The following is a 13,869-nucleotide window of genomic DNA, read 5'->3' on the forward strand; positions in this document are numbered from 1 at the left end:
CAACAATTAAAAACAGGAAAAAACACGTCTAAATATATGTATTTTTTCCACAATCTTATTTTTTGAAAAACTCACTCGTTTCTAGAACTCTCGTCTTCCTAAAACTAACTAGCTTCTAGAACTCTCGTCCCCTTGGAACGAGCCCAAACAAACATCATCTCCAATATGGAAAAACATGCAGTCAAAATAAATTGTGATCACAACACAAATCTTTTTGACTGCCCACCCCAGAGACAATCAGCAACCAAGTTGTCCTTACCACAGACATGTCTGATTTCAAGAGGAAACTCCTGCAATATCTGTAGTAACTTTCCACCTCACTGTGGAGATTCTCTCTCTTTTCAGGGTTCACTCGACAGGCATGTTGTTGGATCGGGGCCCAGTCCCCAATGTCATGCTCTAGTACATTTGGATTTGCACATCTGAGAATTAACCCTGATATTCTAAAAGCAGGGCAACAATGTCAATATAATTGTATCCAAATAGTGTCAGTTTGTTGCATAAACAATTATGATTACTAAATGTTACATGAATTGTAAATATGAAACATCAAAACCAAATGTACAGCCCTTTGTTAATATGTTTTGGCAATAATTAACTTAATGGTGAGGCATGGAATAATAAAATATGTCTTTTGTCAGGCTGATGTTTGAAATATGAGGTGATTTTAGTTATGCTTCTTCAGTAGTAGAATAAAGACAATTTCCACTTGAATGTTGTCAAGAAATAGTGGTGTTGTAAGATTGTTAATACAATTGATAATAGACCAATTTCTTATACTGCGTCCATGTGTATAGGCTGCAAGTACGTTGAAATTAAAAAAGTTGTTTTCAAGTTATTGAAAAAACGACCAGAAAAACATCTCAATTTTCACTTTCAACTACAACCGAGCATGTATTGGGCATAGTCTTATTTTCAACGTCTTTTCAATTACATTAAGTGGGGTGTCCAAATCAACAACTAATATGCAGAAACAGTTTGTGATAAATTGAAAACCTAAACATTAAATCTACTATTTACACATATTACCTTTTAAACTGCACCAGAAACGCTGTTGTTTTTGACAAGTAGCAATACATCACTGATATCAATTACGGGGGAAATCAGTTCTACATGCTGTTGAAACTAACACAACTAAACGGGAGATATCTTTTACCTCACTGGTTAGAGGACAACCTGCAGAAGGCAGTCAGCCACATTTTGGAGTGATGCATTTAAATGTAGGGGTCGCTAAACAAAGGAACACAACACTTATTTGTCATCACTCATCGAGATCCCGTTGAAATCAATTGCACGAAAAAGGGGGAGATGAGATTGCACGTCCTGTTAAACCTAACAGCTCAAAAACCACATGAAATCTGGGAATAATGTGTACATCACTGGTTAGAGGACAACTTAGTAGAAAACAGCTAGCTACATTTTGAAGTGTTGCATTTTGATTCAAGTGGGTCACCAACGTGGTAAACAGCTAGCTACAGTTGAAGTCGGAAGTTTACATACACTTAGTTTGGAGTCATTAAAACTCGTTTTTCAACCACTCAACACATTTCTTGATAACAAACTATAGTTTTGGCAAGCCGGTTAGGACATCTATTTGGTGCATGACACAAGTCATTTTTCCAACAATTATTTACAGACAGATTATTTAACTTATAATTCACTGTATCACAATTCCAGTGGGTCAGAAGTTTACATACACTAAGTTGACTGTTCCTTTAAACAGCTTGGAAAATACCTGAAAATGATGTCATGGCTTTAGAAGCTTCTTATAGGCTAATTGATATAATTTGAGTCAATTGGAGGTGTGCCTGTGGATGTATTTCAAGGCCTACATTCAAACTCAGTGCCTCTGCTTGACATCATTGGTAAATCAAAAGAAAGCAGCCAAGACCTCAGAAAAAAATTGTAGACCTCCACAAGTCTGGTTCATCCTTAGGAGCAATTTCCAAATGCCTGAAGGTACCACGTTCATCTGTACAAACAACAGTACGCAAGTATAAACACCATTGGACTACGCAGCCGTCACACCACTCAGGAAGGAGACACGTTCTGTCTCCTAGAGATGAACGTACTTTGGTGTGAAAAGTGCAAATCAATCCCAAAACAACAGCAAAGGACCTTGAAGATTTTGGAGGAAACAGGTACAAAATAATCTATATCCACAGTAAAACGAGTCCTATATTGACATAACTTGAAAGGCCGCTCAGCAAGGAAGAAGCCACTGCTCCAAAACCGCCTTAAAAAAGCCAGACTACGGTTTGCAACTGCACATGGGAACAAAGATCGTACTTTTTGGTCTAATGGAACAAAAATAGAACTGTTTGGCTATAATGACCATCGTTATGTTTGGAGGAAAAAGGGGGATGCTTGCAAGCCGAAGAACACCATTCCAACCGTGAAGCACGGGGGTGGCAGTTTCATGTTGTGGGGGTGCTTTGCTGCAGGAGGGACTGGTGCACTTCACAAAATAGATGGCATCGTGAGGTAGGAAAATTTGGTGGCAATATTGAAGCAACAAGACATCAGTCAGGAAGTTAAAACTTGGATAGAGAACCTGCCCAGGACAGAGCTCAAGCTTGGTCGCAAATGGGTCTTCCAAATGGACAATGACCCCAAGCATACTTCCAAAGTTGTGGCAAAATGGCTTAAGGACAACAAAGTCAAGGTATTGTAGTGGCCATCACAAAGCCCTGACCTCAATCCTATATAAATTCTTTGGGCAGAACTGAAAAAGTGTGTACGCGCAAGGAGGCCTAGAAACCTGACTCAAGTTACACCAGCTCTTTGACGTGGAATGGGCCAAAATTCACCCAACTTATTGTGGGCAGCTTGTGAAAGACTACCCAAAACATTTGACCCAAGTTAAAACATTTAAGGGCAATGCTACCAAATACTAATTGAGTGTATGTAAACTTCTGACCCACTGGGAATGTGATGAAATAATTCAAAGCTGAAATAAATCATTCTCTCTACTATTTTTCTGACATTTCACATTCTGAAAATAAAGTGGTGATCCTAACTGACCTAAGACAGGGAATTTGAATTAGGATTAAATGTCAGGAACTGTGAAAAACGGAGTTTAAATGTATTTGGCGAAGGTGTATGTAAACTTCCGACTTCAACTGTACATTTTGAAGTGTTGCATTTTGATTCAAGTGGGTCACCAACGTGGTAAGTGTAACGTCACTTTTTGTTAAATCATATAAATAGTACTCTTTCAATTCAGAGCCTGGATTTTTCTCTGAGGCTAATATCCATATCATGTTGAAATCAATAGAACAGGGGACAAACGTTTAGGTTCTACATTGTGACATTATTAAAACAACTCTTTCATGTATGTATTTTCTGATGTCTGATCAGAGATCTTTTATCAAAGTATCATTTGTCACATTGATCACAGCTATAAGGGTTCTCTCCTGTGTATGTGTTCTCTAGTGCGATTTTAAATCACTTAAGCTAACAAAACTCTTGTCGCAGTCAGAGCAGTGTTAAGATTTCTCTCCTGTGTGCGTTCTCAGGTGTACTTTCAGGCAGCTTGCCTGTATAAAACTCTTCCCACATTGAGTACAACTATATGGTTTCTCTCCTGTGTGTGTGCGCTGGTGTAATATCAGTCCATTTGGCTGAGTAAAACTCTTCCCACATTGATTACAGCTATATGGTTTCTCACCTGTGTGTATTCTCTGGTGCATTTGCAGGGAGCTTGATCGAGTAAAACTCTTTCCACATTGGGTACAGCTACATGGTTTCTCTCCTGTGTGTGTTCTCTGGTGTACCTTCAGAGAGCTAGATGTAGTAAAACTCTTCCCACATTGATTACAGCTAAATGGTTTCTCTCCTGTGTGTGTTCTCTGGTGTACTGTCAGAGAGCTAGATGTAACATAACTCTTATCACATTTATCACAGCTGTAAGATTTCTCTCCTGTGTGTGTTCTCTGGTGTAAAGTCAGATAGCTAGCTGTACCATAACTCTTCCCACATTGATCACAGCTATAAGGTTTCTCTGTTGTGTGTGTTTTCTGGTGTTTAGTCAGATTGGAAGATGTAGTAAAACTCTTTCCACATTGAGTACAGCTATAAGATTTCTCTCCTGTGTGAATTAGCAGGTGTGTTTTCAATGAATATGATCTAGAGAAACTCATTCCACAATGAGAGCAGTGGTACGGCTTTTCTCCTGTGTGGATTCTCTGGTGTATTTTAAGTTCTGATGAAGATTTGCAATTCTTCTCACAGTCAGAGCAGCAGTAAGGATTCGTCAATGTGGGTCTCTGCTGGTGTTTCTTGAGGTGTTCTGATCTGAAGAGACTCTTCTCTGCCTCTTCAGCATAATGTTGTTGTTGAGACTCCCCAGAGGACCCAGGATACTCACATCTCTCTCCTGTCGACTCCCCAGAGGATCCACGATAGTCCTGTCTCTCTCCTGTGTGAACGACAAAGTCAGACAAGTGATTAACCTGTTGAGTGTAGGGGGCAGTATTTTGATGTTTGGATGAAAAACGTACCCAAATGAAACTGCCTATTTCTCAGGCCCAGAATCTAGGATATGCATATAATTGTCAGATGAAGATATAAAACACTCTAACGTTTCCAAAACTGTCAAAATATTGTCTGAGTATAACAGAACTGATATTGCAGGCGAAAACCAGAGGAAAATCCAAAATCCAGGAAATGCCTAAGAGAAACGAATCTCCCTGTTCCATTGCATGCCTCCCCTCCATTTAAAGGGATATCAACCAGATTCCTTTCCCTATGGCTTCCACATGGTGTGAACAGTCTTTAGACATAGTTTCAGTCTTTTATCATGAAAAGTGAGCGAGAACGATCACATCGCGTCAGTGGATGGCTGGGTACCAGCAGAGTTTTGCATGCGCAACAGCTTGGAGCAGACATTTTCTCTCTCTCCTATTGAAAAGGCTACGGTCCGGTTGAAATATGATCAATTATTTATTGTAAAAACAACCTGAAGATTGATTATAAAAAAACATTTGACATGTTTCTACGAAATTTACGGATACTATTTGGAATTTTTGTCTGCCCATCATGACCTGCACGAGCCTGTGGATTTCTGAACAAAACCCGCTAACCAAATGGAGGTTTTTGGATATAAAAATAATCTTTATTGAACAAAAGGAACATATATTGTGTAACTGGGAGTCTCGTGAGTGCAAACATCTGAAGATCAAAGCTAAGCAATTCATTTTTATTGCTTTTCTGACTTTCGTGACCAATCTACTTTGCTGTCATCTATGTTTTGTCTGCTGAGAGAGATGTCCTAACATAAACGCTTGGATAGCTTTTGCTGTAAAGCTTTTTTGAAATCTGACACGCTAGGTGGATTAACAACAAGCTAAGCTGTGTTTTGCTATATTGCACTTGTGATTTCATTAAAATTAAATATTTTTTGTAATTTACTTTGAATTTTGCACTTTGCAATTCAGCGGATGTTGACGAAAATGATCCCGCTAACGGGATGTGTGCGCCAAGAAGTTAAAGTCCCACAACTGTAGAAATCCACTGTTTATTTGAGGTAAAAGTGATGCCCAGAGCATACCCATGAAGTTGTACAACAATTGACGTCTGTTAAATTATTTGACAATTGTCTTAAGACAGTCCTGTGAGCAACAAGTCATATTTTGTCTTGTTTTCACATTATAGTAACATCGATAACTACTGGAAGATCCTAACAGTAACACAGACCTACTGTAGGAGCCATGACTTCACCTAAGAACAACAGACTCTAAAGGAGAGTCTCACTCTTGAATCAAAAGAATTTGCAAAAAACAATTTGACAGAGGTGAGGGGGTACAAAAATCAAGAAATTCTCTTTCAAGGACAGTCTCGCAAAAACCAAGCGTTCTTGCGTTCTTACTACCTGCTATTCAAAGTAGAGGTCGACCGATTATGATTTTTCAACGCCGATACCGATTATTGGAGGACCAAAAAAGCCGACACCGACTCAATCCTGGGTCCAGCGACTGTCAAGCCAACACCTTATAACTGTTACGCCAAGATGTCTAAACTTCTTGACGAGGTCGCCAGGTGTTGGGTTACGGTTAGAGGTCGACCGATTATGATTTTTCAACACCAATACCGATTATTGAAGGACCAAAAAAAAGTATTCTGCCGATTTTTAAACTGTATTTGTAATAATGACAATTACAACAATACTGAATGAACACTTATTTTAACTTAATATAATACATAAATAAAATCAATTTAGCCTCAAATAATGCAAAAACAAAGTGTTGGAGAAAAAAGTAAAAGTGCAATATGTGCCATGTAAGAAAGCTAACGTTTAAGTTCCTTGCTCAGAACATGAGAATATATGAAAGCTGGTGGTTCCTTTTAACATGAGTCTTCAATATTCCCAGGTAAGAAGTTTTAGGTTGTAGTTATTATTGGAATTATAGGACTATTTCTCTCTATACGATTTGCATTTCATATACCTTAGACTATTGGATGTTCTTATAGGCACTTTAGTATTGCCAGTGTAACAGTATAGCTTCCGTCCCTCTCCTCGCTCATACCTGGGCTCGAACCAGGAACACATCGACAACAGCCACCCTCAAAGCAGCGTTACCCATGCAGAGCAAGGGGAACAACTACCCCACGTCTCAGAGCGAGTGACGTTTGAAACTCTATTAGCACGCACCCCGCTAACTAGCTAGCCATTTCACATCGGTTACACCAGCCTAATTTCGGGAGTTGATAGGCTTTAAGTCATAAACAGCGCAATGCTTGAAGAATTGTGAAGAGCTGCTGGCAAAACACACGAACGTTCTGTTTGAATGAATGCTTACAAGCCTGCTGGTGCCTACCATCGCTCAGTCAGACTGCTCTATCAAATCACAGTCTTAATTATAACACAATAACACACAGAAATTCGAGCCTTAGGTCATTGATATAGTCAAATCCGGAAACTATCATCTCGAAAACAAAATGTTTATTCTTTCAGTGAAATACGGAACCGCTCCGTAAGTCATCCATAAGTCTAAATATTCCTGTTACATTGCACAACCTTCAATGTTATGTCATAATTACGTAAAATTCTGGCAAATTAGTTCGCAACGAGCCAGGCGGTGCAAACTGTTGTATATACACTGACTCTGTGTGCAATGAACGCAAGAGAAGTGACACACTTTCACCTGGTTAATATTGCCTGCTAACCTGGATTTCTTTTAGCTAAATATGCAGGTTTAAAAATATACTTCTGTGTATTGATTTTAAGAAAGGCATTGATGTTTATGGTTAGGTACAGTCGTGCAACGATTGTGCTTTTTTAGCAAATGCGCTTTTGTTAAATCATCCCCCTTTGTCGAAGTTGGCTGTCTTTGTTAGGAGGAAATAGTCTTCACACAGTTCGCAATGAGGCAGGCGGCCCAAACTGCTGCATATACCCTGACTCTGTTGCAAGAGAAGTGACACATTTCCCCTAGTTTAAAGAAATTCATGTTAGCAGGCAATATTAACCTCATGAAACTCTGGGGGCAGTATTTCATTTTTGGATTAAAAACGTTCCCGTTTTAAACAAGATATTTTGTCACGAAAAGATGCTCGACTATGCATATAATTGATAGCTTTGAAAAAGAAAACACTCTGACGTTTCCAAAACTATTGATATGGTCTGTGAGTGCCCCAGAACTAATGCTACAGGTGAAACCAAGATAAAATTTCATACAGGAAGTGAGCCAGATTTTTGAGGCGCTGTGTACCAATGTCTCCTTATATGGCTGTGAATGCGCAAGGAGAGAGCCTACACTTTCTGTCGTTTCCCCAAGGTTTTTGCAGCATTGTGACGTTTTTGTAGGCATATCATTGGAAAATTGACCATAAGAGACTACATTTACCAGGTGTCCGCTGGGTGTCCTCCGTCGAAACTATTGCGCAATCTCCAGGTGCGCGCATTTTCTTCCATTTTGAACAGAGGAGAAACCAAACTGCCAGGAGTGACTTATCATCGAATAGATATGTGAAAAACACATTGAGGATTGATTCTAAACAACGTTTGCCATGTTTCTGTCGATATTATGGAAAAAAGTTTGTTGTTATGACTGAATTTTCTGGGTTTTTTCTCAGCCAAATGTGAAGAACAAAACAGAGCGATTTCTCCTACACAAATTATCTTTTTGGAAAAACTGAACATTTGCTATCTAACTGAGAGTCTCCTCATTGAAAACATCTGAAGTTCTTCAAAGGTAAATTATTTTATTTGAATGCTTTTCTTGTTTTTGTGAAAATGTTGCATGCTAAATGCCAAGCTTAATGGTATGCTAGCTATCAATACCCTTACACAAATGCTTGTTTAGCTATGGTTCAAAAGCATATTTTGAAAATCTGAGATGACAGTGTTGTTAACAAAAGGCTAAGCTTGAGAGCTAATATATTTATTTCATTTCATTTGTGATTTTCATGAATAGTTAACGTTACGTTATGGTAATGAGCTTGAGGCTATAGGGTAGCCTAGTGGTTAGAGCGTTGGACTAGTAACCGGAAGGTTGCAAGTTCAAACCCCCGAGCTGACAAGGTACAAATCTGTCGTTCTGCCCCTGAACAGGCAGTTAACCCATTGTTCCCAGGCAGTCATTGAAAATAAGAATTTGTTCTTAACTGACTTGCCTGGTTAAATAAAGGTTTTTAAAAAAGGATCCCGGATCCGGGTTTGCTCGTCGCAACAGGTTAACTAAATAGGCAGGTTTAAAAAGATATACTTGTGTATTGATTTTAAGAAAGGCATTGATGTTTATGGTTAGGTACACGTTGGAGCAACGACAGTCCTTTTTTCGCGAATGTGCACCACATCGATTATATGCAACGCAGGACACGCTAGATAAACTAGTAATATCATCAACCATGTGTAGTTAACTAGTGATTATGATTGATTTTTACAAGATAAGTTTAATGCTAGCTAGCAACTTACCTTGGTTTCTTACTGCATTCGCGTAACAGGCAGACTCCTCGTGGAGTGCAATATAAGGCAGGTGGTGAGAGCGTTGGACTAGTTAACCATGAGGTCCTTCTGTAGCTCAGTTGGTAGAGCATGGCGCTTGTAACGCCAGGGTAGTGGGTTCGATCCCCGGGACCACCCATACGTAGAATGTATGCACACATGACTGTAAGTCGCTTTGGATAAAAGCGTCTGCTAAATGGCATATATATATATAGGTTGCAAGATTGAATCCCCCGGGCTGACAAGGTAAAAATCTGTCGTTCTGCCCCTAGTTAAATCGGCCATTCCGATTAATCGGTCGACCTCTAATTCAAAGTGCTGTGAACAAATTCAGGGAATCGTTCACAAACATTGGCACATAAGATACGATGACAGTATCGGTAATGTGTTTTCAGACCCTCCCTTCGTCGTATTTCGTATTACAAGTGTAATGGCTGCGCTGAATGCAATGGCACTTACAAATATAGATCCTCCAAAAACACCCCCAAACACGGAAACAGATCCCAATCAAAGGTGTTATCACATGCACCACTAAGGCAGTTATTTATCTTATAACATTTTGGAAGCGAACCCCTTGATTTCGTCCCTACATTATATCAGCATCGAACACATCACCCTCCCTAGGAGAGGGGGTGACCTCGACAAATTATTGTTAAAACGAGAGGTTGCCTGGATCTTTAATTTAAAGAGCCTTGCTCCCGTCGGTCTCAACATAGCCATTATTGTAATATTGCTATTCATTGTAAATGTTTGTAGGTCTATGTAGCTAAGTTGTATCTATGACTGTATGCTATCCATTTATGTTTTTACACATTCTACTTATATCTGCAAATTAACCAATGATATCAGGCCACATTCGGACATGATTACAGACACCTGTGTGTGTCCTTTGACACAATATAAACCAGTTACCTGCAGTGTTGGTCATTATACCCTGATGAAGACAGCTTGTCTGTGAAAATGTTGGTTATTAGGTTATTAAATTATTGCATCTGAGCTCCTAGAGTGTGAGGTTCTCCTTTTCTTTTTCAGGCCACCGCTGTCTGACAACTTGGATGGAAAATGACTGAGGATAATAGCGGACGACATTGCCACTCCTATTTGCCATATCTTAAATATAAGCCTACTGGAAAGTGAGAAAACCCTACCTTGTCACAACACAACTGATTGGCTCAAACGCATTAAGGAAAGAAATTCCACAAATTAACTTTTAATTATGAATTTTCTGTGACAAATGGTGAATTAATTATTGATTTATACCGCTTTTAAATGGCACTTTAGATTTTATGTATTTCTATAACATCAAAACTGGAATTTTTATTCAAAACAAAAGTTGTAAAAGTATGCTAGACATTTATAGAATTAATGATACCCAGTTTGATGTTTCTGTGACAATCAGTGAATTAGTTATTGATTTATACCATTTTAAATGGCTTTTGGCCAATGTCTGTTGAACGTCTGAATGTGTGACTATAAATCCAACTTTACCTAGGTCTTAACTTTCATTGTCTAGGTCTCATTTTTAGCCATCTTACTCATTGCTATAGCCAGGACAATGTTTTTGATTAGGAAACTATGAGAACCACACAAAGTCCAGGGGGTGATCATGCTCTACCACTAAACGTCAGTTTAGTTGGAGCAACTTAAGACCGTCTCATGTTCCAATTGTTTGTTTTAGTAGTATGAATTGTTCCTGTTCACACCGAGGTGAAGAGCGGAATAATTTAAGGAATGAATCTGAGCCTGACGCTCATCACCTGTGGAATGCGGGACTTCCAGCCAGGCGTGGATTTCATTGGCCTTTTCAGGTGTGATTTTAGATCCTTCAACCGAAGTCACGACTCCCCATAGAATGTTGTACCAAAGTTGACTGACCCTTAATAAGGGAACTACACTGCCATAAATACAAGGAAAGTCAAGTAGTGTTATATAAAATATATATATACAAATCCGGCAAGACACCAACATTGAGAAGGGTTGAAAACAAAGGTTTCAAACAATTCTTAAATGTCATTGAATGTAAGTATTTTTCGCCTTTAATGTAATAGCATTGAAAAAAGGCAAATAGCTGTGATTGAATACCCATGCTAACATACTGTAACTACATACTTAATGAGTATATACTACATACTATTAGTTAATTGTAGTATACTGTAACTACATACTTAATTAATATACACTACCTATTATTAGTTAATTGTAGTATTTTGTAAATGAACCGTATCCTTTCAGTTGAGCGCTCTTCTCCTGTCTACCTGAAGTTTATGCTGTTGCTATGCAACCTCTTGCTAGCTAGTTAGCATAACACATTATTAGTTAGACATTTTATGACTTCGGGGGTGTTTTTAAATTCAATCTTGAATGCCAAAGTGCTTCATAAATTCAGAGCGTTGTCAGATTGTCTGTTTGTAAATTCAGCCCGCTTCGCTTTCGGAGCCACTGGACCCCCCGGCCGAGGAGTTGGGTTGATTTGACCGTTCTGACCTTAGCTAGCTAGCTACTTCCAGACACATCCGGGAACTTTTGGCATACTAACTACATCATACTATGACCAATAAGCCTACTATATACTCAATTAACATAACAAATAGTACAGTTAGTATGAGTATTCTAACACAGCTAATGACTTATCAACAGGTCTAACAATTTGACCCACACAGGAAATCTACCCTGGCAGTTATAGAAACACCCATTTACTATATAATCATTGATTCTTGAAGAATATAACTTATAAATGCATCAAACATAAGCTCTTGTAACACCACTGTTTGTGAACAAGCACTGTATAGCCTTGAAATCTTGTTAAAACGATCATTTTGACCTCGTGGATGGCCAGTCCTTGTATTCATAGTGTAGTGTATTCAGGGGGTAGCCCTGAGCTGGACTGAAACCTGGGTCCAGCGACTGTCAAGCCAACACCTTATAACTGTTACGCCAAGATGCCTGAACTTCTTGACGAGGTCGCTAGGTTCTGGGTTAACGTTGCCACAACAGCTTTCTCTATGAATTTGAGAGTGGTTACATTTCTCCTGCCCCAATCCTTCAGCTGTTTACCAAACCATGTCTCTGGGCAGCCATTGTGTTGCTGTTAACATCCTAGGTTGTCCCTTTAAAAAAGGCCCCAACCAATCTGCAGTTGAAACAATAACAGAGCTGTAATTCCACCAGTGTTTTGGTAATAAGATGATGGATGGGACTGGAGAAATGTAACTAGTCTCAAATTCATAAACAGACATACGGATGCAAGGACTGACCATCTATGATATCAACATTATAGTTTTAACCATGTTTTGAAGCTTTACAGTGTTGATTTACATTGTTTCTAAACATTGGAGTAAAAAGCGCTTATTAGAGTAATAAAAAAAGCTTATTTTCGGTTCTGGTGTGGTAGGGCCGCTTGAACTAAGTTCATGAGGCGTGTTATATTCTTCAAGAATTAATGGCTATAAATAAACACATTAAAGTCTAAATATGGATGTAGCTATTGCATATTTCCCCTTTAACACCACACATCAGCTCAACAACTGCAGAGTTTGTGCCTCTGTTTTTAAGACAGTACTTACTAGTATTAATCAGGGCCCGTTCAACTTTAGAGCCATTGGATGCCTTAACATGCCTTTGGGAAACCGAGCCCAGATATCCAGTTGCCTCCTCTTTTTTCAATGTCACAGTCATCTCCCCCTCCTCCTCTTTCACTCGAAAACATGCATCATCCTCTTCCTCCTCTTCTTTTACTGTAACATCCTCTTCCTCTTTCACTCTGAACGCGTCTTCTTCTTCTTTAACTGAAACGTCTTTCTCTTCTTCTTTTACTATAACAGCCTCACCCTCCACTTGTTTTTGTATTGTGTACTCCTCTGCCTCCTCTTTCACAACAACGTTCAGCCACAGTCCCTCTTTTTCCGTCCAGCAGACCTCTTTTTCAACAGAAGGGGAGAACCTTAGTGAGCTCATGGTCGGGAATGTTAGCTAGCGAGGCTAATGCTAACTTAACCAGCCCGCTAACTGACTAATAACAACAACACCGTAAATATGAAATTAAATCGGATAACTAACTAGACGAAGGAAGTGGGTTTAAAACTCAGTGGCTAATATACACTAAAGCGTCTAAATAGATGTATTGGTTCTGCTATTTTGTCTAGCAAGCGACCGAGGTGGCTGACTAACTCTTGCTGCTGTTGAAAGAAGAGTTCCGTCCAATAGATTATACGTCACACAATCAGCATTGTAACACTATCACCAGTGTAACAACACAGAGTGTTTTAGGACTTAGTTGTAACTTGTGACTTAGTTGTAGTCACGATCTGGTTACCTATGAGTACAAGCAGTTATGTTTTTGAATTATTACATATTTCTTAATTTATTTCTGAATATCTTCTAATCTACCCACAATGCACTTTTTCTCAACGTCATATGGATGTTCTACTCTGTGCTGCGGAGTTTGTATACTGGTTTAGTATCAAGCTCAAGCTCAAACTTGCAAACGTAGCCACACCTCGTGTTTTTCATGAACTGTGTGGTTGTGTTATCTAGTGGGAACTCGTTAGCACGGTAGGCTCTGGTGCCTTCTTGCCATGGGCTCAAAATGAAAGGTAGAATCATACCTGCTTGATTTATAACCTTGGCTTACTGCTAGCGTGTCATTTTGTATGTTTTTGCTCTTTTGTTCTGCAGTCATGTTTTATTTGGGTTTGTTATTTGGGTTCTAACTGGTCTCCGGTAGTTGGGCTCCAGCTCGCTGACCATAGCTAGTTGTCTAAATAGCTCATGTTAGCTGGCTGGCTAAGATAACTGCATATAGCAAACATTCTTTGATATTTGGTTAGATGGCGTTATGTATTTCCAAAACGTCGGTTTACTTTAATCACTCATGTCATGAGTGCAAACGATTGGTTTAATTTGAAGTTCTACATTTGAAGTTA

At 39.1% G+C, this 13,869-nt stretch overlaps 1 protein-coding gene across 1 annotated transcript; it reads right to left on the reverse strand.

Moving 5' to 3' along the window:
- Positions 1-3,020: 3,020 nt before the first annotated feature.
- Positions 3,021-13,129, reverse strand: LOC123994974 (zinc finger protein 329-like). The gene is made up of 2 exons (XM_046298147.1): positions 12,511-13,129; positions 3,021-4,420 (listed from the first exon to the last, which is right to left on the reverse strand). The coding sequence occupies exons 1-2, from the start codon at positions 12,899-12,901 to the stop codon at positions 3,489-3,491; spliced, it is 1,323 nt and encodes a 440-aa protein (XP_046154103.1). The 5' UTR covers positions 12,902-13,129; the 3' UTR covers positions 3,021-3,488.
- Positions 13,130-13,869: the final 740 nt, after the last annotated feature.

Source organism: Oncorhynchus gorbuscha, linkage group LG14 (assembly GCF_021184085.1).
Source record: "Oncorhynchus gorbuscha isolate QuinsamMale2020 ecotype Even-year linkage group LG14, OgorEven_v1.0, whole genome shotgun sequence".
Classification (NCBI taxonomy): domain Eukaryota; kingdom Metazoa; phylum Chordata; class Actinopteri; order Salmoniformes; family Salmonidae; genus Oncorhynchus; species Oncorhynchus gorbuscha.